This window comes from Penicillium hispanicum (genome assembly GCF_028827665.1).
Source record: "Penicillium hispanicum strain IBT 35686 chromosome Unknown utg000008l_segment0_segment0, whole genome shotgun sequence".
NCBI classification, from domain to species: domain Eukaryota; kingdom Fungi; phylum Ascomycota; class Eurotiomycetes; order Eurotiales; family Aspergillaceae; genus Penicillium; species Penicillium hispanicum.
This window is the reverse complement of record NW_026623200.1, coordinates 1,113,936-1,139,418: the sequence shown is the minus strand read 5'-3', so window position 1 is coordinate 1,139,418 and position 25,483 is coordinate 1,113,936. Positions and strand designations below refer to the sequence as shown.

Sequence of the window (25,483 nt, the reverse complement as noted above, 5' to 3'; positions counted from 1 at the left end):
CGGGAGGCAGAATGAGAGGATTCATTTAGTTGTGTACACAGTGCTGTAGTGTGACTGTGGGTACAAACTCAATCATGAGTCGACCTCGGCTGAACGGCAGCCAATCAGAATGCCGAGAATTGTGCACATAACACCTCCAGATCCAAGGAACTCGAATTCTCGACTGACCCTGGTGCTATATCTATATATGTCGATCCATATATAGATATACCTATCCGGGCTTAGGGACTCGGTGCATCTGTTCGGAATATCGTTGTGATGATCGACTCGCTGCAGAATCTGCTCTCCACGCGAATATTTTATTATTAATCATATTCAATTCGTCTCTATCCTAGCTCCAGCTAGCGTTTCAACGGCGCGGTATGCCGTGAATAATAATATGCAAGGATGCACTAGCGCCCTGCAGGCCATCATGCAGTGGCCATCTCTATTTTCTTCCCCTCTCATCCCTAGGATCATCATAGGTTGTCACCGTGACGCCATCCTGCTGTCATAACTAACGAGACATGCATCTCTGCAGTATGAACAATGGATATTTCGGCGTCTCGGAGAAACATTGCATTCATGTTGTGCAGCCACCGGTGTACCAGCCATCGCTCGGAGAAATGAAGAAAGAAGGTGTGGGGACGCCACCACCCGTCGGCCAAGTCCGGTGAGCAGCTTAAAATCATATACCAGCACTACGATACTTGATTTCGACTACTTATCTCCGGCTGGCTGCAACGTGCCCGGTCTCTCCACCCACACCGAGTAACTGGGCCGGGCCGATCTGCTGGCGCGCATTGCAAACTGAGCCATGTCCGACGCGACGATCATCGTTGACCTCCGCGTCTGCACCGCCCATTGGCTCTGCATCCCCGATCGTCTACATAAACGGGGATAAGTATCATTGTGGAAGTCTAATGCGCAGATACCTCTCTTCCCCACCCGCAGGCCAGCCGAGGCAAGTTCGGGTTGCATCTTGATTGATATAAATACCGGATACCTCCCGGGCCTCCTGCATCCCAGCAAACAATCCCCCTATCGCGATCATGGCCTTGACCTTCATCCTGGGCTTCGCCGCGGCCGCCGCGGCCTTGCAGATCATTCGCATGGTGCTGGGATCATGGCAGGCGTCACGCCAGGCCCACAAGCTGGGCTGCCAAAATGTGCCCATGTACCCGTGCAAGGACCCGTTCGGCATCGACAGCGTGAAGCAGTCCCTGGCCGCAGATCGGGCGAAGCTGATCCCGGAGCTGGCGGAGCGTCGCGTGCGCATCGTGAGTGAGCAGGAGAACCGATACGTCACCACCTTCACCCTGCGCAACCTCGGTCGCGACCTGATCATCACGATCGATCCCAAGAATGTCCAGACGGTCTTGGCCACCAAGTTCAAGGACTTTGAGCTGGGCAATATACGCCGGAGCAGCGTGCACCCGCTGCTGGGCACTGGAATCGTGAGTGATATACCCCATTGCGGATCGATTGCGATGCCTCAATACTAACTGGTGGAATTAGTTCACGGCCGACGGCGAGGAATGGTCCCGGTCGCGCGGGTTGCTTCGGCCGCAGTTCACCCGTGAGCAGATCAGCCAGCTGGACCTGGAGGAAGAGCATGTCCTTAAAGCCATGCAGGCGCTGCCCGTCGCCGCCAACGGATGGACCGCCGCCACGGATATCCAATCGATCTTCTTCCGTCTGACAATGGACTCGGCCACGCAGTTCCTGTTCGGCCAGAGTGTGGAAAGTCAAATGGGTGCGCTGCAGGGCTTGAACCGCCCCGAGGATTCCTTCGCCGCCGTTTTCGACAAGTCCCAGTGGGTGTGCTCCCAGCGGTCCCGCTTCGAGAAGCTCCGATTTCTGGCCAATAACAAGGAGACTCGGCGCTGGGAGAAGCAAGTCCATGACTTTGTGGACAATATCGTGCGGAATGCGCTGCAGAAAGTGCAGGACGGAAAGATTGCTGGGGACGAGGAGAAGCATTCCTACGTTTTCCTCGATGCTCTGATCGCAACTACTCGTGATCCGATTGAGCTGCGCTCGCAACTATTGAATATCTTGTTAGCCGGTCGCGATACGACGGCCTCGCTGCTGAGCTGGACCACCCTGATGCTGGCTCGTAACCCAGAGGTCTTCCGCCAGCTGCGGGAGACGATCATCGAGTCCTTTGGAACATACTCTTCCCCCCAGAACATCACCTTCGCCTCGCTCAAGTCCTGCCAGTATCTGCAGTACTGCATGAACGAATCTCTTCGCTTGTACCCCGTTGTCCCCTTCAACCGCCGCTCTGCTGCCCGGGACACCACCCTCCCAACTGGCGGTGGACCGGACGGCATGTCGCCTGTCTTTGTCCGGAAGGGCCAGGACGTGATCTACAGCACCCACGTCATGCACCGACGCAAAGACTTCTGGGGCCCTGATGCCGATGAGTTCAAGCCTGACCGATGGGCCAACCGCAAGGCCGGTTGGGAGTACGTCCCATTCAACGGCGGCCCGCGCATCTGCATCGGCCAGCAATTCGCGCTCACCGAGGCGGGCTATGTGCTGGTTCGTCTGCTCCAGCGCTTCGACCAGATCGAGGACGTCAACCCGGACCAGAAAATCCGCTACGGCTTGAGCTTGACAAGCTGCCCGGCGGACCTAGTCACGGTGCGCATGCACGAGGCGGATGATGCCTAGGCCCGCAGTTGGGATACGAGAGCGCACGCTCTTTTCTTACGATGACACGTTGGCAGCGATTGTTTTTGGACTTTGGCATCTCTCTCTGTGTTTGATTCTTTCGTGGGACTGGCTACTTGACCATCGTCGAAGACTGGATACTCGATTGACAAATGTATTCTATTTATCCAATATCCTCGACTGAACTACCTCCTCATCTAATAAAAGCACATTCACCTATCTAGCAGACCCTACAATAAGTAGAATGACTTCGAGATATCACTGGGACCGGATCGAAATTTCTGCTGTTTATTCTGGTTAGTGGCGCGGTAATGCATTGTGTGACATCTATTCGTGGATGAAAGTGATGGACTTCTCATTCCGCTGAAATGACCAGTCCTTAACATTACCAGATGCAGGCCGAGTGGACCATCCTTCAGCATTGATGTACGAAGTGGTCATTTGGGTTCATGGATTGTTTTGCTGATGTTACTCTGATCATTTTAGGCTAAAGCTTTTCCCACAAGATCGGGCAGTGAAAAGAAGAAGAAAAAGAAGAAGAAAAAGAAGAAGAAGAAGAAAAGGAAGAAAAGCAGAAAGTAATATAGATCATCGAATCGAAGTGAAAGTGTACAACTGAAGGCAGCGTTTTTGAAGAATAATAAATCAACCAATCAATCAGAGCCACAAGATCCCTTTTATACCATCTTTACACCCCGGACAGGAACCACTGACAAGGTTGTTTTAAACACACTGGTAATACCAGACGTTCTGAAACTGGCAAGTGTAGGGCTTCTCGCAAGAGGTCGGGCCCTTCCAGTTGATACCACCGCACTGGTAGTAGTGTTTAGCGACACCACCGCTGGCGGAGGGAGAGCTGGCGGGAGTCGAGGAGGAAGCACGGGAGGAAGCGGTGACGAGAGTGCTGGGTTTGGGGGAGGGAACAGTGACCGAGATAGCAGGGCGAGTGGGAGCAGAGGTGGCAACGGGGTCAACCGAGGCAGAGAGGCTGGGTGCCGGGACATTGACGCTGGGGCTGGTAGTACCCTCGGCAGCGGCAGAGGTAGTGGAGGTGGCAGTGGTGGTAGAGGTAGCAGCACCAGCAGAGGTGGTGTTGGAGTCACTGACGAAGTACTTCTCCAGGATGGGGAGGTAGGTCGAGTACGCAGGGCCGTCAGTAGGCTCCATGCTGTACATGTAGGATCCCCACCAGGGACCGGCCGCCCACCACTCGGCACCGGTCCAGACGTCGCTGTTGTCGGACAGGTAGGCGAGCATGCCCTCAACGGCGGCTTCGCAGACGGAGTTGACACCACCGGCGAACTCGCCAATGAAACCCTTCTTGTTGTTGTTCTTCAGCCAGGCGGTGGCCGATTCGAGGCGCTCCTTTCCAATGGTGGAGCTGACGCAGGTCTCGGAGGTACCAGAGCTGTCGGAGTCAAGGTACTGGTGCATCTCGTAGATGATCTTGTCCTCAGTGTCGGTCAGGCCGCTCAGGTTGTCGTTGTTGTCGGTCCAGTCCCAAGCACCGGTGTAGGCATTGCCCTCGACGAAGATGTACTGGGTGTTGGCACCAGCGGCACGGATACCGTTGATCGCGGCCTGGTTCAGGTTCAGAACCAAGGTCTGGTCCATGTCGTGGTACTCGTTGTCTGGAGATCTGGATCAGCAATCAAGGAAACAGGACAGGCAGCATGGAAGCCTTACTGGTGTCGAAGATGACCTTGTCGTTATCGGCAAACTCAGTAGCCACGGTAGTCCAGAAGGTCTTGAAGTCGGAGGTTGAGGAGATGATACTGCCAGAGCTGTTGGAAAGAGTGTAAATATCAGCTATCACGCGAGGATCCAGAGGTCACATACTATCGTCCGTAGTTGTGAGGGTCAAGGACCGCATAGGCACCGCTGTCAGTGATGTACTTAACAGTCTATCATGGCGAAAATGAGTTAGCATTCGAGATCCAGTTTCACCCTACACAGTCGAGCTATCACTTACAGACTTGAGGTCAGACAGGTAGGTGGAGTCCGGAGTGCCAGTCATGGAGCTGGGCACTAGACGCTCCATCAGGAATGGAACACGGAAGATGTTCATGCCAGCATCACGGAGCACCTGGATCTTGTCGGTGGAAGGCCAAGTGTAGTCGGTACCCTTGGTTCCAGGAATGGCGGAGCCAAACTCGGCACCGGACTCGTTGACACCGACCCCTACGTCCCGTTAGCCAAGTCTGGTCCATATCCAGATATTGCCTTCCAGGGTCAACTCACAAGTGAAGCCAGAAGAACGCTTCTTGACGGTACGCTTGGCCGGGATGACCTCCCGTGCACGAGGGTAGGCAGAGACCAGGCCAGCGGCGCTGGCGGCGAGAATGAGGCTGCTGAACTTCATTTTGATTGACTGGGTAGGAGAGAATGACTGTCGAGCTTGTCGAGTGAGAGAATCATGGAAATCAGAGAGAAAAGAACGGGAAATCAAGAAACCAGTCTTGATGCTTGAATGAAAGGAATGTTCGTGACAAGAAAGAGGAAGACCCTGAGAGACCTGAGAACCGCGTGTTATATAGCCATTCCCTGCTCGAGAGACAGGGGGCCATCAAGCGACTCCTTCGATAGGGCTTGGCCCAGGTCACAAACATTCTGGCACATGAAGTGGGCTCACCGTTCGAGACGCCCCCTTGGTGGGATCCTGGAGCCAAATCTCGGCCTGCCAGGTAGAACATCCGGTGGAGGCTAGCCCTAGCAGTATAGAGTAATTCCACGTCAGATGCAATTTTCCGGGACGGTGGATCAGCTCTACATCTCAACAAAGAGTCCGCAGGGCCCACTGTCTTCGGCCCGAACAGCCTGGAACGGTGATGATCTGATAGTAGGTTAATCTAAATTCATTCCATAGTCAAGACAGGCGGGAAATTGGCACAATTGACAGGGCACGATAATGGCGGCGGTTGCGAGTCTGTGATGGGGGCCAGATGTGGAGTGGCCCACAGGGGTTTAGGGTCATTTCATAACTTCGATCCGCCATACCTGATGTGGATGGAAAATTTCCTCCGGAAATTATTGTGATGCAGAAGTGGGATCCGCCATTCCTTCTTGGGGAGCGTGGCCGCGGGCAAAAGCACGGAGTAGATGAGTGAACCCTTAAGCTGAAACACGGCGGAGCGTTTACCACGACGGCGGCGGATGTGGATGCGCTGGCGTATTTGCCCTTAACTGGCTCGCCGATTCCTTTGCAACAGGTTGAAATTGAACAGTATATGGCATTAATCTTAATATCAATGATAACAGGTTGGCCTCCCGAGTTCTGCAGAGATGCTTCTGGAGTGGGCTCATCAGACACCCGAGGAGCCATTGAGGAGTCTGGGGGTCTGGCCTCTGCAACAGCGGCAGCGCGACTGTCGCACATCCTGAGATATCCCCATGAAACAAAGAGTCATCTTCCCGTTACAGATCATATTCATGCGATGCAGTGTCGTCACATCGTAGCGCGTTAAAATCTACAATCGCAGTGCCCGCTGCAATTTCCGGTCGGGGCTGGACGGCTTGCTATTCCTCAACTTGGAATTCAAAGGACCGGTCACCCTGTCCGATGGGCACAGCCTGGACATTGTTGTCGTACAGTGTTCGCTCAAAGTATCGTACTCGACCGTCGGGCTGTGCGAGAAGAATGGTCTGCTTCTGTGTCCCATATGGCCCCGAGGAGTAGTTCGGCTCTAGAACATTGTTGGCTTGGGGCTTTAGCGTTTCGTCCTCGACTTGTGCCGCAGCAATCTCTTCGGCTCCTCGGTTACTATCATTTGACTCCCCGATGATAGGAATGAAGATGCTTTTCCGGAGGTGTTGAATATAAGTGTCGATATTGGATTCCTCCTTCGAAAGCTGCGGCAGCGTGTCCTTGCTAAGCACCTTGAGTAGGCGGTTGATCAACGCATCCTCATCTTCCCGAGACCCGGCCTTCACATGCTCTTGAATGGCGGATTCCATGAGCTTCTCTCCATCAAGGATCTTTGGCCAGGTTCGGTCATCCACGCTGGTGTTACTGAGCCCCCGCGTCTGATTCTTTTCAGCCGCAACCCATGTGATGTGGTCCATATCAGAAGAACGATTGGAGACAATGGCCAATGGCTCATTGATACGACCACACACCAGACTGAACCCGCCCACCTGCTTGGCCTCTGGACTGGCAACCATCGCCTGCACAAAGCTGTCGGTGGTCTGGCGCTCTTCCGGCGAGCTGGTCAGCCAGCTGTTGACAATTCTGCCGCGGCTGTGCACTCCAACCGCTTCATTGGACTTGTCTTCACGGTAGTTGGTGAGAACTGCTACTTTCCCTTGCTTGGTGACCCCCATCCAAGTGCCGTGAGTTGCCCGCGCCAGGTCGCGTGAGCCGAGGACATACTGGCAAGGCTCCGGCCACCAGTCCGGCGAAGAGGTCGGCCGTCGCAGGAATTCCTGAGAATGGTCAGCATCTGGCAATCAGTATGCGCCAAGTGGACTGGTACATCTCTGTTATCGATGATGATCAGGGAGTAGGTAGGATGAGCGGTCGAGATTAGTGCGATACACATCGTTGGACCGAGAGCTCCTGCTGAGCTCTGATGAGCTGCAGCGTGTTGCAACAAAGGCTCTTTTAAGGAGGGTGTTTGAATGGTCTTTCGAGCGGATTCTTCCGAATCGGACACTATGAGCAATATCACAGAGAGATCCAAGGTTGCGGGGGAGTGAGTCAAATGGAAGAACTGACGATCACCCGGCGGTCATACAAAACCTTGGGCATCGGGGGGATTGGGCCGATTCGAGCTCCACCGGTCGGACGTGTAGAGATCTAGAGCTCGACAGCCGCGCAGGAGAGTGTAGGGCATGGGCTTCAGGGCAGCGAAGTGGGATTGTAGCCATGGAGGCAAGGAAGAACATGATTGTTTTTCATTCCCCGCTATCCTCAATGCCGCATTGGACTGTTCTTCCCGTGACGTCAAGACGAACCGTTGACCAAAGCGGGTCAGCAGCTGATTGACAACACGCACACCACATCCTTCTTCTTTCACCTCTACCCTGCACTCGCCCGCCTTGGAATCTCTCCTCTTCCGACAGCAGGGAGATCTTTTGCGAAGGGCTCTTCAGACAACCCACTTATTTCTCGCAGCCCTCCCACCCGTGGACGGAGGGGAGCCAGCTGCGTTCTCCTCCACCGCCGATTCCCGAACCCCCTCGTGCACCTCACTTCCCCGGATTCCCAGCACAGGCAGCAAGCATGTTTGGAGTTTTTGCGGACCTGATGTCGTGAGTATATCCTTGCCAGCGACGGAGCTGTGCGATGCATCATTCTCCATTCCCCGAACTCACAAGTGCCTGGTAGCTCCGTCATCACGATCCTCTTCCCCGTCTTCGCATCCTACAAAGCCCTCCGCTCCTCCGACCCCTCCCAACTCGCACCATGGCTGATGTACTGGGTGGTTCTGTCGGTCATATTGTTGGCGGAGTCCTGGACCGTATTTATTATTGGATGGTATGATGCCGGCCCATCAGCAGAGCTGCATCGGCTAATAGTGATTACACAGGTTCCCGTTCTATAGCTGGATTCGCCTGTTCTTTATGGGTTATCTCGTGCTCCCACAAACCCAAGGGGCACGTCTGCTTTACCAAGAATACGTGGACCCATTCTTGGCGCATCATGAGCGGGAGATTGAGGAACTCATCGGTCGCTCCCACGAGCGAGCCAAAGCCCTCGGGCTACAATATTTCTACCAGGCCATCGATTTCATCCGGGAGAAGCTGCTCGGTCTTCCTCCACAGCAGCAGCATGCACCGCCACCGCCGACAGGGCCCGCAGCCTATGCGCAGTCCTTGCTGTCGCGCTTCAACATTCCCACAGCTGCGGCACCCTCGAGTTCCAATGACTGGTACTCCGCTCTCAGCTCCGCACTAGGGTCCGTCACCTCGTCGGGCAAGTCTCGCGAAGCACGAGAGGAGGAGTTGTCGGCCAGTGGGACTCTTCTGCAGCGACAGTTGCAATCCATGACAGGCACCGAGAAGGCGCAGTATATATCGACTCAACGCGAAGTCCTGGACTTCCTGCGGTCGACTCTGGCCCGTGAAGAGCGGGCGATGGGCCGCGACGACCCGGAGACGGATGACCTTGCCTACGGGGCGCCGTTGCGGAAAGATCCCAGTGACAACTCCTTCGACGTGGTGACCCACGAGGATCTGGGAAGCCGTGGTGCTCGCCGCACTAGTGGCCGATGGACGTCCGGCTGGCTGGGGAACGACCATGACTCATCGGGCTCGTCCAGTACTGACTATGCGTCGCGGACCACGGGATATGACCGATATTCATAGCCGATGAGATGATTCAGGACAGACGAGAGTTTGTGGGTTTCTAAGAGACTCCCCTCTCCATTGCAAGTGCGGCCTTTTGCTATTTGAACCCGTGAGGATGAGAACATGTTTCATGGTGCCACCCAGCTTGCTTTTGACTAGAAAAGAAAAAGGAAAGAATGAAGCTTGCTCGATCTTGTCCTGCGCATCTCGCGTGTGTCCACCAACCGTAGTGCTCCGACTTGACAGCCGAGGATGGAGATCATGCTCCGGAGGGAGAATTTTCGCCTGCACGTCGAGAGAGTTCGCGCGCAGCTGCAAGGCGGATCTGGGGTGAGGCGATCCCAAGAATGCGCATCCCATCCCTTGATGTGCAGGGGGGACACTCGCCAGGACCGCGCTGGATGTAATCGAGTAGTCAATGCGATCTCTCTCGCCCTGATCTTAGAGGGCATCACCTCCCACAGGAATCAACATAGTATATACATATATCGCCGTTGACACCGCCCGCAGTGGCGAAAATGTGAATGGAGGGGAAAACGGGGCGATTGGAGATCCACTTCATTGTTCGCGCGTCCAGCGCGTGTTTGGAAGCCGCAGGCGATGATGACAAGATCGCATGGAGAAACTGACACAGATGTGGGAGTCATCATCGTAGGCGTCACAGTGCTGGCCTGACGCATTTTGCATTTGCATTTACGCTGGCGCCAGCGCCGCCATTGCGCATCCCGGCCGATGTCATGGTGGCGGAGTTAGGACGGAGTAGATACATGGATACATGCCCTTTCACCACGACCGGGTCGCCCACCGGAGCACTGCGAATAGCTTTTTTCTCCCTCAACCCAACTCTTCTCTCTTCGCCTCCGACGCTCGAAGGATCCCGGTGCAACCATCCCCGTTGCAATCCTCGTCAAAAAGGTACGTTGGGCGCGCTGCCGTTGTTCCTCCACAAACCCCGAATTTTTTTTTTCCCACCGAAACAACTTTTTCCTCGCTGGAATTTTTCTCCTTCCCACACCCACACATTTAACCCTTCAACAACTCCCTGTGGACCACGCGCTGCTCTTTTTTTTGCTGCGTCGCTGGTTTGTCATTTCATTTGGTTGATTTGACCTTTCACAACCCCCCTTTTTTAACCTAATCTCCACTGTGCAGATTCCAGGTTTGGATGTGGCCTTGTCGAGCCTCTCCCACGCCTTGACATCACCGTCAACTTCTCACCTCACCCGCACCGCCGCCCTCATCCTCGAAATCCTCTCTTTGCGCGTCTGACGTGACTACCACCTGTCTAATGAGCTCGATCCCTTCTCAGTCGGGCGTTCAACAAGGACAGAGCACCGCTACCACTACCCCCCAGCCCGCCGCTTCATCGACCCCCCTGGCTGCCACTGCCCCGGCACCTGCCAGGTCCTACGCAAACGCCACGAAGAAGTCCGCGACGGACTCGACCGCCGCTCCCGTCACCGTGGGTGGCCAAGCGCAACATGGGAAGTCGGCTTCCGTATCTCCTGTGAGCGGCAAACCCATGCAAACCCAACCCTCCCAACAGGCCGCGTCGCCGGGTGTGACCATCGTCAATGGCGCCCCAACGGCGCCTGCTGCTGCTTCCCAGGGCGACCACTCCCGGAAGCCCTCCGTGACCATCACCTCCGCCGGCACCTCTGGCTATATGCCCAACGGCGCGCCGGCCGGTCGCCCCAATAGCCTCCAGTTCGGTTTTGCCAACCAACAGAGCTCGCCCAACATGGGCAATCCCGCCATGCCCGCCTCCAACCAGTCGCAGCCCGGCCTCGGTGCCCCGTCGATGAACCCGCGTGTTACCTCGCCACAGACATCGCCCTCGCCCATCCCACAACCTGCCTCCAGCGGCGGCCGACCGCCTCCATCCACTTACCAGGCACAAGGGAATGTCCCCAACTTTGGCAGCTTCGGCGATGCGGGTGACCACAACGTAAGTTCGCTCCCTCTGTGTCTGGACGGGCTTGGAAAGTTGGGCATAGGCGATGCGCCTGGGCGGAGCGTCTGGGACGCGATCGCGCTCGACCCGTTTTTCTCTCCTGCTCTCCCCTTTGCCAAGTCCCCACTTTTTTTTAACGTGTTGCTCACATAGGTGCGCCCAACACCACAGGCTCCCCTCGGTCCCGGTCCTCAGCACTTGCGTCGCGAGTCTTCCCAGTCGACCCACAGCGACATGAGTAACCACATGGGTAGTGGTCCTGGACGTGGTGGATACCCTCACCAGGGCGGCCGCGGCCGCGGATACTCTCAGTCTGGCTATCAGCCATACTCGCCCGGCCCGAACTTTCGACAGACTCCCAACCAGCCCCGGGGTGGCCCCAATATGGGCCCTCAGTTCCACGGCCCGAACCAGGGACGGCCGCTGGCTCCTTTCCCCAACTCGCCGCACCAAGCGAACCGCAGCCCGGCGCTGGCCAACGCGCATCCCACTACGCCCCAGATGAACCAGGTTCCGATGGCCCACCCACAGATGCCGCCACAACCTTATGGGTACGGTCAGCATATGGGCCCCCAAACTGTGAGATATCCACCTTCTTTTCGTCAAACTGTCAAACCCGTCCGGCGTGGCGGCCCCAGTAAACATAAGAGCAACCGCAGCCTTTCGTTCCATGTTCCTTATCCGGATCTGGCGCCTGAGAGCGGCCAATTTGAACAATATCTAACATTTATGAAAAACCGCCAGGCCTACCCCCCAGCAGCCTACGACCCCAACTATGGGTATTACAACCCCGGTTACGGAATGCAGTACATGACCCCTCCGTCGCCCCAGCCTCGACCTGGCATGCCCTACAACCCGCAAGCCGGTTATATGCAGGGACAGTACCCCGTGCAGCCCCCACCACAGTCGACTCCCCTTTCTCGCACCCCGTCCCAGGTTTCTACTGACCGCCCCGGGTCGAGCCTCGGCCAAGGTCCAGCACCCACTGGAGCTCCGGCGCCCGGCCATGCTCACACTGGTAGCAGATCTTCAAACAGCCCTGCGCCTGCGAAGCCGCATTTCGTCATCCCCTCTGCCAAGAAGAGCCCGATTGTCATCAAGGACCCCGGCAGTGGCGTTGTGAAGACATTCAACGCTCCCGCCTCTCCGGCTCGTGCCACTCCTTCACCCGTGAAGATCGCCACGCCCACTTCCACCCCGCCGCCGCGTACCGCAAGTGCCACCGAGCACACTCGGACTGACAGCAAGGCCACTAGCGCTAAGACTGACGAGGAGAAGAAGCAGGAGCTGAAGGAAGCCGTGCGCCAGAAGATCCAGGAAGACGAGGCTGCGCAGAAACGCCAAGCGGACGAGGCCGCTCGCAAGATCGCCGAGGAGGCTGACGCTGCAAAGGCCCAGAAGGATGCTGCTGATGCCGAGTCGGCTCGTGCTGCTCTGGAGGATTTGAGTCTGAAGGAAAAGGCTGCTCCCTCTGAGGAGCCCAAGAAGGCGCCGGCGCCTGCTCCGGTCGAGGACGAAGATGACATCGATTACGACGCTATTGAGCGTGAAATGGCTGAGATAGAAGCCAAGGAGCGTGCCGCGGAAGAGGACTACAACCGCAAGAAGCAACAAAAGAAGGAGGAAGAGGCACGGAAGGAGCGTGAGGAACGCGAGGCTTATGAGGCCAACATGAAGAAGGCTGAGCAGGAGGCGGAGGAGCGCGAACTCGCCCGCGAGGCCGCTCGTGCCAAGGGTGAGACTGGTGAAGACGATGGCAACCGTAAAGAGCGCGAAGATCTTTTCGCCTCGCTCAGAAAGGGCGGTTTCCCTGCCACTGAATCCTCTACTCCTGGGGACAGTGGTGCTGCCACCCCGGTTTCGTCTGACGTGTCCATGGGCCCGCCTGCTAAACCAGCCAGCGCTGCCGCCAAGAAGCCCGCTGGTCTGAAGCTCGACACTCCCAAACCCATTGAGCCGCCACAGCCCAGCGCTGCGATGAAGTCTCTGCAAAATGCCAAGTTCCTGGAAGACCTGAGCAAGGTTACCTACCCCTCCTCCGTTACTGCCCCCAACTTTGATCTGAATGCCAACGCCCCGACCGGACGTCGGTTCCACTACGACCGTGATTTCTTGCTCCAATTCCAGGCAGCGTACAAGGACAAGCCCTCTGTTGATTGGGACAATCGTGTCCGGGAGACAGTTGGCGACAGCGATGCCTCGTCGCGCACTCCCTCGAGCCGCACCCCCAGCATGGGCCGCAATCCCTCTCGCAATGCCATCGGCTCTGGATTCCCTACCATGGGCAGCTTTGGCCAACCCCCATCTCGCCACATGCCCCCTGTTAATCCCCCCTCTATTGGCCGAGGTGGCCCCTTCGGCGCCTTCCCCCGTCCTGGTATGGGTATGAGTACTCCCACGATAAGCCGCACCGGTTCCTCTGGTGTGGGCCCCGTGTCCCGCGTTGGTTCCAGCAAGGGCCCTCGCTCTGGCAGCAAGCGTGACAACAAGCACACCGCTAAGAAGGAGGAAGAGCACAACAAGTCGATGCCTCTGACCGCTGGCATGGAACTGAAGGCTCTTTCTGTCTCATCAACTGGCTGGAAGCCTCGCAGTATCGGCCAAGTTAGCGCTGGTCCTGCGCCAGGTGGTGAAGGCTATATGGCACCTGATGTGGTGCAGCGTAAGGTCAAGGCTGCACTCAACAAGATGACCCCCGAGAAGTTCGACCGTATTTCGGCTCAGATCTTGGAGATCGTCTCACAATCAAAGGATGAATCGGATGGCCGCACCCTCCGACAAGTCATTCAGCTTACATTCGAGAAGGCTACTGACGAAGCTCACTGGGCTCCGATGTACGCCAAGTTCTGCAAAGCTATGCTGGAGAGCATGAGTATGGAGATCAAGGACGAGAACATTCGCGACAAGAATGGCAACGTTGTGGCTGGAGGCAGTCTCTTCCGCAAGTACTTGCTCAACCGCTGCCAGGAGGAGTTCGAGCGCGGTTGGAAGGTCAACCTGCCGCCCAAGCCCGAGGGTGTCACCGAGGAGGTTGCCATGATGTCGGACGAGTACTACCAGGCTGCCGCCGCCAAGCGTCGTGGTCTCGGTCTCGTCAAGTTCATTGGTGAGCTGTACAAGCTGGGCATGTTGACCGAGCGTATCATGCACGAGTGTGTTAAGAAGCTGGTCGACTACGAGGGTATTCCCGATGAGGCGGAGGTCGAGAGTCTAACCAGCCTGCTGCGCACCATCGGTGCCAGTCTCGACGTCTCAGAGAAGGGTCATCTTATGATGGACGCCTACTTTGCTCGCATCACCATGATGATTGACACAGCTGGTCTGCCTAGCCGTCTGAGGTTCATGCTGATGGTAAGTTTTACCTTGTTTGCGTTCTGCGTATGCCAGAGCCATGCTAATTACACCCTACTAGGATATCGTTGATCTTCGTGCACACAACTGGGTCTCCAAGGATTCGGATAAGGGTCCCAAGACCATCCAGCAGATCCGTGAAGAGGTAAGCTCTTCTTTTTTACCGAAATATCACTTTTGATCTATTGAACATTTTGAGGCTAATTTGGAAACTAGGCTGCTCGTGCTCAGCAAGAGGCCGAGATGGAGCGTATGCGCCAGCAGGCCAACCGCGGTGGTGGTGGCGGTCGCCCGCCTATGGGCCGTGGTGATGCACGCGGCTTCAGTGGATACGGTAGCCAGGCACCCCCGCCCGACTACGCCTCTAGCAAGGTCGGCAGTGATGACCTGCGTCGTCTGCGCGCCACCCGTAACACCAACCAGCCCATGTCCTTCGGCCCTTCGAGCCTGCTCGGCTCCCGCAGCAGCAGCGGCCGTAAGAACCTGGGGCCCGGTGGCAACCTAGTCCGGGGTAGCGATGACAGCGCTGCCAGCAGCCGCACTGGTACTCCTCCTGCCGGCAAGAAGGAGGACAAGGAGGCTGCTTCGTCGATCAATGCTTTCAGGTAAGTTGGAGTCGGATCATTTTCAGCCTTGCCCTCGCCCATCAAAATCCGCGCCCATGCTCACCATTCGATCTCAGTGCTCTCGCCAGCCTGGAAGACCGGGACAACATGGCCACCTCGCCTCCTTCTACCCACACATCCCCCGTGCTGACCAAGTCGCAACCCGCCCCTGCCGAACGTCGGCCTTCAAAAACTCCGTCCAAGGACGGCGAGAACGCAGCATAGATTCCTTAGGAGTAATGATCAACGTTTTTCCATTTTCTCTTGGTTCAACAAAAGATTTTCATTTTTCTCTCTGAATGTCTCTTTTCCCACCTGTTCTGTTTATGCTTCTTCCCATCTTTGCTCCATCACCCTGCGTGCGTTTTCAATCAGTCGCAGTCCTCGCCTTGCATGTTCCGACTGGGTCGGTTTTCCACGGGACTTTTATTCAACCTCCTTCAACCTCTTCATAGTGTACAATCTTCACATCTTTTTCCCTCTTCTCTTTTTTTTCTCATTTCTTCCTTTTCCTCCGTCTATCTCTTTGCTGAGTCTCGAATGAGAGAGAGCAAGGGGAAGCGGCAGTAGCGGGTGCTACTAGGCGAAAGCGAGTCCGGGGCAGATTTCGCCTGTGTTCGCACCGGCAGTTGCAGTCTAGGCTTATAGTAGTAGGAAAGAGGATATCAAAGCAGAGATATTTGTTTCTAAAGACGTGTATTATGTGAAGCTTGATTTAGCTGGCTCAGCAAGAGACTGATGATGATAGGAGAGAAGAGTCCAGATTCTGCTATCCTCTGTTGCGCTTTCTATATTGTTACAACATTCACGCCCATGAGTTCTACGATGTGATTCCGTCCAACTCCCTGATCCTTCCATGAACTCTTGAGAGAGGTGCATGGTGTCTTGTGTCTGGTGCGATTATGGCATTCTGCGCGCTGGCACGGCATTACCCTCCTCTGTTTAGCCCCATCTGATGTTGCATTGCGCAGCCCCTGCTGTTCCAGGCCTATCTTTGCATTCGTGCAGCCCTGGCCCCAAGCCCTTGGAGGCTGGCTCAACCTCCTCCTTTCCCTGCTTTCCAATTCGCCAGACCCCGATTTTCACTCCAGAACCTGTTCTCCAATCCTTTGACTGGCAACAGTCGCTTGGCCCTATATTCTTATCCTGAGAATGGCCAACACAACTTATCATTTGGACCCTTTTCTTGAATAATGTCCTAGCCATGTTAGTCGGAGATCGGCTGCTCTTTTGAAATGCATTCGTCTTGTTAACTTCTCTCCTTGGAAGATAGCTGGTCTGGTCTGTCCCTTAACTTCAAGGCAACAATTCAGTATCAGGTGTTCATAAATGACATGCTAAGTGATGCAGAGAACAAAAAGGCGAAACAGTCCAAGTTTTCTCCAAGGCGTTGAATGCCGGCGCTCACATGAGAACCATCAATTTTTGAAGCTGATGATCATTTCGATACTGTTCTAAAGCTTCCACCTTCCAAGTTTCCCAATGAAAGTCTTTTGTACTGCCCATTCCCTTGAGAAGTCCGCCAAAAAGCCCAAGAAATCCCTCCCAGTCAGCAAGGTCATAGCCACAGCAGAATCGGAATCGGTGAAGAAGTCGTCCGTTCCTGACTATGGCTCCAAGATCGAGATGGCCCTTTTCTTCAAAAGATTGAGCAAAAATCATCTCATCTTCACCAATGTGATTGGCGCCCTCGTAGAAATCAGCGACTGGAAGTAGGACGATTGGCGAATTGAATGCTGCTGATTTAGAGTCTGTATACGCCCATTCCCAATCAATAAATCCTGTGATATTGAACTGGTCATCAACAAGAATTTGGTCGCCCTTTTCGTCGGCATGCTTTAAGTAATAATTGCCATCGTCAAGATCCCTCCTTGAGCAAAACTCAGGGACCTTATCCAAGAGAAAGTGATGAACCAGAAAGGCATCAACCGGTCGATTAATGTATGCCTCTTGTCGTATGATCAAGTCCAGTGTCAGCTGAATATGTGCCTTGAAATATTCCTCGGTCGATGGCAAAGGCCCAAGTAATTTCATCTCAGCGCCATGGTAGTCTGTCAACGACTCTCGAGCGAAAGGCCCAATATGACGAGATCCCGGCTGGCTAAAAGGTCCCGTCATGGAGTAAGGGTAAGCTCTCAGCTCTATGTAGATATCTGCAAGCTGGCCTGCCACCTTTTTCCTTTGCTCAGTAGTAGCAAGAGACCAACGCAGCGAAGTCCCAGGCATTTTTTCCATGAGGATGTATCCAACTCCAACAGGGTTCGATTCATCGAAATTGAAATCAAAAACTTTCGGAGCAGGGACCTTTGTTTCGCTTAGAAATTGAAGAGTTGAGACCTCGCTGCGCATGATATAATCTCGAAGCTCTGGTGGCGGAGAGGTGGCATTGAACCTTCGAATACGCGCAAGCCAGCTGATTCCATCTTCAAAAAGAATCTCGATATGGTAATTCATGCCCCCCATGACCGAGCTTCGTGTCGATCTATCATATTGAAGACTGTGTGGTATGGAGCAGGCAATACCCATGCGTAAACACGAGGCTCGAGAAAGGAGTGCATGTAGGTTGATCTTGTCAACGAGTCTTGTGATTTCGTCAACTTCGGCTTTTCTGGCTGCAGGGTCATATGCAGCTTCGTCCTATACAAGCAATAGATGTTAACATACTTCCCAGGTTGTGCAAGTCATGCTAGCTAACTCACCTCCCATCTCGGGCAAGTATGGTACTTGGGCTCTAAATGTTTTGCACAAAGATGGCGATCACAAAGAACACATTCGCCGTATGTGCGAACAGAAGTTTTGTTGCAGCCTATAAATCCACAGTTCCACATGATGAGTTTATGGCCCAACCTGTAGCATTCAAAGAGGTCAAAGGACAGGTGTATATAGGGATTTGAGATAAGGTTATAATAGATGATAGGTCCTCAATATACTGATTATATAATCAATCCCTTCAAAAATTCTCGACTATAGGAAGATGCGGAACTTGACAAAATGCTATAACTTCGTTATACTTTGGTATAGTATATTATACGTTTCATGAATTATGATTCGTCATGCTGTTCCGGCAGAAACATGGCTAGCCTCTTTATCACATCAATGGAACCCAGCGGGTGGTGTCAAAGAAGAACGACCAAGTGGAAGTGCATTCGTTCGAGGGCAATAAGACAGGGAGCGAAGGAGAAAGAGACAGATAGGGAGACTACATGTACATTAGGGTCGTCGACATCCATCCCAGTTGGGGTAGGAGTACTATATAGACAGTTGAGTATCAAGAGCCTCGAGATATAGAGGACGATGGCCTGAGGGGCAACATCATCAAGAGAGATGGTCGGCAGATTGTCACACCTGAGATAGCAATAACTGTTTGCCTCGTTTGTCTCGCCATTTTCCCTGCCTACAAGATAGATCCTCAAACAATGAACAGGGTTTCTCTGTTCTGTTCGCCCAGCATAGACTAACCGCCTCACACCCTATCTAGATCCCTTATATGCTATCAAGATGCTGCTCCTACAGTTTCTCTTGTCGTCGGCAGATAATGGGATGCTAGCATGTGGTCATTGGCGTGCCGTGTTTGTGATTCCCTCTCTGCAGTATTCATGGTGCCTTGACAAAAAAGAAGGACCTATAGAGGTGTCTGGAACTACCAGTTTTGGGAATGTGCCCCTGTCACCGTTGTTTATTGGGGACGAGATCCCACCTCATATCCATGCTTCCTAGTTGCCTGTTCAAAGTGAACGGGTTCTGTATGAGCAAGACGAGTCACAAGGGCAGCAAGGGCGGATGGATCTTATGTTTATCGGGAGGATAGGTAGAGTGCTTTATGTACCATCATATATTCAATAGCAGATGAGAGTGTGTTCATAAGGAGGTCTTCTTGAGAATCATTATATTTTTTCTATTATTGGTCAGCTGTATGAAGATAAATGTTTCTAGGAGCTTCTAGAAGAGGGTGGTACTTTGATCACTGATTTCTGGTACCTATTGTGGAATACCGAGAATATGAGGTATTGCTCGTGGTAATAACTTCATTCTGAGGGATTAGTAGGTAAGGTATTTTTGGGGTCTTTCGGATGTTTGCCTGTGCCCTATGAAAGCATGTGCTTCTAAACCAATCCTTTGTGGAAAGAAAGCCAGCAGGATACCCCGGGTGACTACTGCAGGCAGAGATTGTCCCTATTTCCTGGGATATTTGTAATGTTAACTAATAAACAGATGGGAGGATTGCTCGGGGACAGAAAGTATGATCGGGTTTTCGGGGTATGGGAGGGGGTATGGGAGTTCTCAGAGCCCAATATATTCGTTCAGAGACATAAGTAGCATTCATTGGTTGGTAAAATGTTGGCTAGTGGAGATTATGTAGCGCCTATGCCCCGTTACGAATTCTACCTAGGTATTATTAGTCTGTCTAATAGTCTCTCCCCGCCCCTTATGTACTGCCCCAAACAACCATATTTACAGGGATCATGATAGGAATGAGAATCTTTGGGTAGTCAGGCCGCCTAGCTGAATTAGGTAAGTTTCAAAAATTCGCTTGCTACCCGGAATGGAAGCAACACAAAAACCAGTCACAACTATATTAGGTAGTATACCCGAGGCCTAGGATGCATGTATGTTCATCATCATGCAGAGTGGATTTACCATAAAGAGCCGAATGCAGATACAATAGTAATCCTCATTGGAAAATACTACGCCAATACCCCGCCTCGTGTAGAGGCGCCGCAGCGCATTGCCGTTGTGCTAGGCCCTTCAACCAGCTAAGGTACGCTTTGGCCTCCTTATCGAAGAATGCGACAGTTGTCGAGGCTCTAAAGGCCAAGGCTTGAATGCTAGATAAGCCAACAATTGGACAGTTACACAGACTTATAATTACCACTGAAAAATACCCAATGACCCTTCACTCGAATTCATCCAGACTATCGCTCATCACTACTTTGAATCAAGATAAGGTCAGACTCAGTATAAGAGTTCATGGTGGATTAGGCTCTATTTTTCAATTTAGCTCACAGAACTTGCTTTTCAGATTCCAAAGGCGAATAAAACACGAAAGCATTCCACAATATGGCCGAACGACCTTCATCCGGTGAAACTACAGTCAAGGAGGCAGTGTATGGGATCAAATCAGATGTGAAAACTCTCCAGCAACTCAGCTCTTCGGGACGAGCTGCACAAGACAAGCGACGAGAGAATCATAAGGAAAGCAAGGAGAGGGCTATTGGTGCATTGGATTCGGCTGTCAAAGACCACTTCCAAGGACATATAAATCAAAAGAAAACCGGAAAGGACAAAACCTGAAGCGATGTGGAAACCTAAATTGATTCGAAAGCTTGTCGAAGAGTGTTGTCATAGTCTTCTCTGTCTGCCAGTTTGCGGCCTGCAATGCGTCCCACCTCCTTTTCGAAGAAAAATGGCATTATAGTCTCAAACTCCTCTTCGTAGCTTTTGCAAAAAAGAGGCCTTATATGCTTGTTGAATATCGAAAAAATCCCCGAAGGACTTGAGAGGGCCAATGTATACCAGAAAGCCCCTGTTTCCCAGGATCGATTCATGGTGTCCGAGAGATGTAGCGGTGATGGTCCATTATTATGGTTGCGAATAGATCCTGCTAAGTTGAGCCCTCTCTCTTGAGATGACAAAGATTGTATGAACTCTTGTCGGATTGCGCCATACTCAGTCGAATCCAATCGATCCACTCCCTTATTTGTTAGCCATGAGGGGGGTCCACACATCTCGAGCGGTAGAGCGCAACTCCATTCTAGGTCGACGAGGCACGTTATATGCCATTCGGCGTCGACGAAAATGTTACTCTGATGAAGATCAGTGAAGGTAAAGACGAATGGGCCCCTGCGAAAAGCTCGACTAAAAATCGACTGGAAGATTGTTCGCATTGCGGTCAACACAGAAAGTTGATAAGCACAGTCGGCAATATCATTCACGGCGTTAGGTTGATACCGAAATCGATTATCATGGAAACCGAGTATATCGATGATATAAGAATCCACGGTCGAGTAAGTGAAATTGCGAGGTATATCGGTTGGGATTTCCTCATTTTCCAATTGCTGAATCTCCATTGATAGGGGCCGGTTCGCCAGGCATAAGAGCCCCTTATGATCAATAATAAGTGAGCCAATCCTAGGCAAAGGAAATTGGGTTAAGTTGAGAAAAATTCGAGAGAGGTCACGAAAGAGATTCGACCGTAGTCTTGGGTCATGCCGCCCTTCTGCCCATGTGTTTGAAAGCATAGATCCCCGCTCTTCCTCAATGAATTCTATCAACAGATAGCCATCGCTGGTGATATCATTCATTAAGGTGCTTTGATGGCGGATATAATTTGAGGGAACCACATTCCACAACCATGAGATAAATCTCTGTCGCAGAAGGTGGAAATGACGTGAGAAATATGGTAGGAGTTCGAAGCGAGTAAACTAAGGGCTAGTTAATAAGATATCGCGCTGAGAAGAGCTGTTGATGATGTATACCATTTCGCCAGTGGATAAAGCAAAACCATATAATTCCGGGATTGGAACGTCTGGACAATTTTTTTGAAGCCACGAATAAGCTCCTGCCTCGCACCTGATCTTCTCATCGCAGTTTCCAGGTCTAAAGGCCTCGCCAACACGATATGGCAATGGAAACCGCAAAAGAACCTGTTTGTCTTGCCAGCAATTGATCTTAATCGGAATGCAGACATTGAAGCTGCCATGAAGCCAACTTTCCGGGTCTGCAACACAACATTCAGTTGGTGACTTCAGGCCAAGGTGGTGGCAAACAACAGCTTTCATCCAGTCACGTTTGTTGTGAAGGTGTGCAAAGAATTGCGTTCGCTTAGCATGGTAGCCAAGCTGATGGAGGATGTTGAATTCTTCATCCTTGACATCTGAGTATGTGACCTCCCGGCGAAGAAGTTGACGTGTTTTAGACATTTCGGGGTAGACAAAAAGAATTTGTTTACGCCCATTCAGCAACTCAGGGGGGTTGTAGCTGCAGAAGATCCGCGTTAGGTAAGACGCATCCCTGGAGAAACTATTTTCCTATGCGATGTGAAATCGGCTCGCTTTGTTCTCAGCGAACCGCCGAGAGCTTCCTATAGTGTCCACCTGGGAGCAAATGGTGGTTCCTGAATAGAAACTACCTTAGTTTTCGGGGCTGGTTGTCTTCTAATACCCTCGCCTCCCCCAGGCCTATGGCAGGGATTATTTCCACCTGCCCGATAGGCTTGCAAGCCAAGATTGATTTGTGATACTCGGATCCGTCAGGTGGAGCCGATTTGCCAGCAGAATCTCTAGGCTGAGCCATGCCGCAGAACAAAGAATACTATGCGATTTTCAGAAGGCGTATCAAGGAGACAACGATATTTTTATCGTGGGACTTTCCCTCTACTGAATGAAAAATCTGACTCTATCCTGACCAGTATACGTTTCTCGTTTCTGCTGACGACACTCTAGTACTACCTAGTAATATGGTTATGACCAGTTTTGTGCTGCTTACAATCCGGGTAGCAAGCGAATTTTCAAAAATTACCTAATTTAGCTATGGGGATTTGGGAAAACTGGGAAACCTACGAATCACAGACCCCTGTTCGCCACGTCAAGAGAGAGAGGCGCTACTATGTACAACTTATTCAATGCTATCCCTGGTGTTACACCTACGATACTGACCAAGATTTTCCTTTTTATTTGGACGTCCTGTGGCTACTGAACTGGATATGAATGATTCCATTTGACCTACACGTCACGCACTATGCCATGCAAGGACTCTACAAAACGCGCTAATCGTCCGAAGGACATCCAAAGTGTTTATCTTCCCCCACTGAGGCCAGATGCGGATCTGAAAGGACCAGAAAATATGCAAAGGGTATGGAGATTGGGAGGGTATTGTGCGCGCTGAGAGAGTATAATCAGGCCAGGATGTGGCGATGAGGGTTCCTGGCTTTGTACAAAGAATATGATGTACTTGTTGCGATGAAAGTGGAATAGTCCACGGGTATTCAAGGAAAGACAATTGACATCAATTTCCAAGATCAACAAGGCAAGATTTGGCACTTGGTGTGGCAGTGGAGTGGAGATTGGGATTTTGCTCAGGGTTCCTCTTGCTTGGCTTTATCGTCATTATCATTGGAGACTTCGATGACGGGAATCGAGACGTGACTCGCCGGTTCATCAGACGTCTCGGTGATGGTATTCGCGGTCTCAATTTCTTGAGTAGTTGGCTGGCTGTCGTCCGACAAATCTTGGTCGTGCACAAGGGAGGATGGCTCGGTCGGTGTCTCCGGCGAGGAAGCCCTGTGTGTCTCTTCGCCGAGGGCAACGCTCTCCTCTGAGCTAGTCGGAGTTCCATCCAGAGGGCTCCTCATCAGAACAGAATCGAGGGAGTACGGAACCGGTGAGTCAGACTCATCATGGCTGAGGCTGCTGCGGTCCGACACTGACAATGAGCTGCGCGAGTGGCCGTGAGAGTAAGATGCAGGCAGTCCCAAAGCCTTCGCGACAGCGGCCTCTTCATCAGGAAGTTTGGAAGCACTGCTTTCGGTACTGGAACTTTTATCAAAGATCCGGCTGCCGCGCTTCTCGCTCATTTCCAGGATGTGGTTATAGCTTCGTCGTGTCGGATCCGCGCGACGCTTTTTCTTCTTCTTCTCACGTTTGGGTGATGGCCGGACAACGACAACGGGGATAGGTGATTGTTGCAAGCAGTATTTAGAAACAGATCCCGGCAGAAGACTGTGTACACCTTTCAGGTTCCGTCCACGGGTCCCGACCACAAGCACAGCGGGCTCATATATACGAATCTGTATGGTGTTAGAGAGCCCGGGGAACATAGAGTGTGAACATACCATGCGCTGGATAATATCTTCCACTTTACCAACAGCCAGCTCCAGGACCAAGCTAATGGCTTTCTCATCCTGGCTGTTTTTCTGGATGACCTGTTCAAACAGCCTCTCCGCCTCCTTGCGATATTTACCCTCTTCAATTCCGGCGTCACTCGCCATGCGCGAGTCCTTCTCCACTGCCCGAAGACAGACAATCTCATCGCCGTCGTCTACCAATTCATCGATCAACCATTCCAGTGCAAACTCCGAATAGTCATTCTGGTCCGTGCCACATAGGAATGTCCTGCTGCGCCGGGTACTCTGATACCCCTTGTGCTTATAATTCAGGGTCAATGTGAAATCCGCCGCATCGCGATTATCGAATGTGTCGAAGGAAACACCGCGCTCGTAGGTCCTGCAATGGATCAGCATGCACAAGTTCTGGAAACGGTAGTTGGAAGTTAAGCCGATCCAAAGGTGTCAACGCACTTCGGTGGCGGCGGAGAGGGTCCTCGACTGATCGGTAGGGGCCGCTGCTCCCTCTCCCCGTCCAAATCCCTGACTGGCGTCTCGCTGAACGATAGCCGCTTTTCCTTGTCCTTGAAGCTGAGCGAGCGGGTGGGGAGCTGCCTTTCGGCAGTGCCCACGTTAAACTGGATGGATCGCCGGTGCGGACTGTGACTCCTGGGTGTCTCTTCGAATGAGATATTGCGAGTATGGCCAGAGCTTGTATTTTGTGGCAGGCTCTGGCTGGAGTTGGGTCGATCCTCGGATTCGAATGAGGGTTTGGGAGAGGTTGGGGCGGACATCTTGCGACGATCTGGGGATGACGGGTTCCAACCACCTTGCTGACGATCAATCCAATGGCGGCTCCTTGGGCCAGATGAGGAATCAATGAGGATCCTTGGTAGCTTGAGACTTGAGATCTTGCGGCTTTCAGCGGGTGGTATGCGTAGAAACTGAGTTAGGTTGTCGCGAACGGACCGCTGCGGAAGGAGGGGGGTATGGTATGATGTGAATGGCGACGCTGCAACGTAGGCAATGCAAGGGATACGCTATCAGTGGCGCAAGCCAGCCATGAGGAAGCTCAGGAAAGCACAAGAGCGGACAGGCGACCCCATGTTTCGGATGTGAGAAACCTGGGGTTTGGGATGGAAGGCGGCGCTGGGTCGATCGGGGAAGACCACTAACGCTTGCAGCGGGGGGTTGCGCCCGAAGACGCAGGCGGTGAGGGCTTATCGATAACAAGGATGTCCAAGGTTACGAGGTTCAGATGCACGCAGTTTCCTTTCATAATACCCGGATCGTATATAGGATGGAGAATTGAGGAAGGCAGGAAGGTAGGGAAGTGAGTGGCATATCCAAGTGGGAGGGAAGATTAGCCCGAGTTCTATTCATGGGCGTCTTGCCCAACGCGCCCTTGATTGGACAAATTCGGGCATCGATACCCAACTCTGGGGGGGGGCAAAGTGCAGCTAACAGCGACATAGAAAACGTTGAGCAAGAAGTGTGAGGTTAGCAAATCACGACTAGGGGAATATCCGGAGAATATGTGAGATCACAGCGCCAGCCCTAACGCGCCGCCAGAAAATCCGATTGCAGATTGCAGATCGCACGGATGTATATCAGGTGTATACTCCAAGATACATAGTTCTATATAGTTGAAACGTAGCCTCCCATGGGGAGGTATAGATCAAAGAGTCAATTCGTGAGCTTAAGCCCACTCCACTCGACAATACGGCCACCATCGAGGTATTTTTAGGTGGAGGCCTTGCCAGAATTCTCATCCAACATGCTTCCACCGTCTCCATTGCCACCTAA

At 52.8% G+C, this 25,483-nt stretch overlaps 7 protein-coding genes across 7 annotated transcripts; 3 read left to right on the top strand and 4 right to left on the bottom strand.

Moving 5' to 3' along the window:
• Nucleotides 1-1,031: 1,031 nt before the first annotated feature.
• N7459_009262 (cytochrome P450) lies at nucleotides 1,032-2,658 on the top strand (the record flags this gene model as incomplete). Its single annotated transcript, XM_056948430.1, has 2 exons — nucleotides 1,032-1,436; nucleotides 1,498-2,658. The coding sequence occupies 2 exons, from the start codon at nucleotides 1,032-1,034 to the stop codon at nucleotides 2,656-2,658; spliced, it is 1,566 nt and encodes a 521-aa protein (XP_056795655.1).
• A 723-nt stretch (nucleotides 2,659-3,381) lies between these two features.
• On the bottom strand, nucleotides 3,382-5,020 carry egl3 (putative extracellular endoglucanase/cellulase; the record flags this gene model as incomplete). Its single annotated transcript, XM_056948429.1, has 5 exons — nucleotides 3,382-4,289; nucleotides 4,345-4,442; nucleotides 4,498-4,562; nucleotides 4,631-4,839; nucleotides 4,900-5,020. The coding sequence occupies 5 exons, from the start codon at nucleotides 5,018-5,020 to the stop codon at nucleotides 3,382-3,384; spliced, it is 1,401 nt and encodes a 466-aa protein (XP_056795654.1).
• Nucleotides 5,021-6,174: 1,154 nt separating this feature from the next.
• Nucleotides 6,175-7,196, bottom strand: N7459_009260 (NRDE family protein; the record flags this gene model as incomplete). Its single annotated transcript, XM_056948428.1, has 2 exons — nucleotides 6,175-7,080; nucleotides 7,131-7,196. The coding sequence occupies 2 exons, from the start codon at nucleotides 7,194-7,196 to the stop codon at nucleotides 6,175-6,177; spliced, it is 972 nt and encodes a 323-aa protein (XP_056795653.1).
• A 683-nt stretch (nucleotides 7,197-7,879) lies between these two features.
• N7459_009259 (HVA22/TB2/DP1 family protein) lies at nucleotides 7,880-8,964 on the top strand (the record flags this gene model as incomplete). Its single annotated transcript, XM_056948427.1, has 3 exons — nucleotides 7,880-7,908; nucleotides 7,985-8,134; nucleotides 8,187-8,964. 3 exons carry the CDS (start codon nucleotides 7,880-7,882, stop codon nucleotides 8,962-8,964), a joined length of 957 nt encoding a protein of 318 aa, XP_056795652.1.
• Nucleotides 8,965-10,234: 1,270 nt separating this feature from the next.
• Nucleotides 10,235-15,081, top strand: N7459_009258 (putative eukaryotic translation initiation factor subunit eIF-4F; the record flags this gene model as incomplete). The annotated part of the gene is made up of 5 exons (XM_056948426.1): nucleotides 10,235-10,894; nucleotides 11,054-14,251; nucleotides 14,313-14,396; nucleotides 14,468-14,856; nucleotides 14,934-15,081. 5 exons carry the CDS (start codon nucleotides 10,235-10,237, stop codon nucleotides 15,079-15,081), a joined length of 4,479 nt encoding a protein of 1,492 aa, XP_056795651.1.
• A 1,179-nt stretch (nucleotides 15,082-16,260) lies between these two features.
• Nucleotides 16,261-17,684, bottom strand: N7459_009257 (uncharacterized protein; the record flags this gene model as incomplete). Its single annotated transcript, XM_056948425.1, has 2 exons — nucleotides 16,261-17,493; nucleotides 17,556-17,684. 2 exons carry the CDS (start codon nucleotides 17,682-17,684, stop codon nucleotides 16,261-16,263), a joined length of 1,362 nt encoding a protein of 453 aa, XP_056795650.1.
• A 5,246-nt stretch (nucleotides 17,685-22,930) lies between these two features.
• On the bottom strand, nucleotides 22,931-24,471 carry N7459_009256 (universal stress protein; the record flags this gene model as incomplete). The annotated part of the gene is made up of 3 exons (XM_056948424.1): nucleotides 22,931-23,641; nucleotides 23,687-24,077; nucleotides 24,152-24,471. The coding sequence occupies 3 exons, from the start codon at nucleotides 24,469-24,471 to the stop codon at nucleotides 22,931-22,933; spliced, it is 1,422 nt and encodes a 473-aa protein (XP_056795649.1).
• Between the last annotated feature and the right edge of the window lie 1,012 nt (nucleotides 24,472-25,483).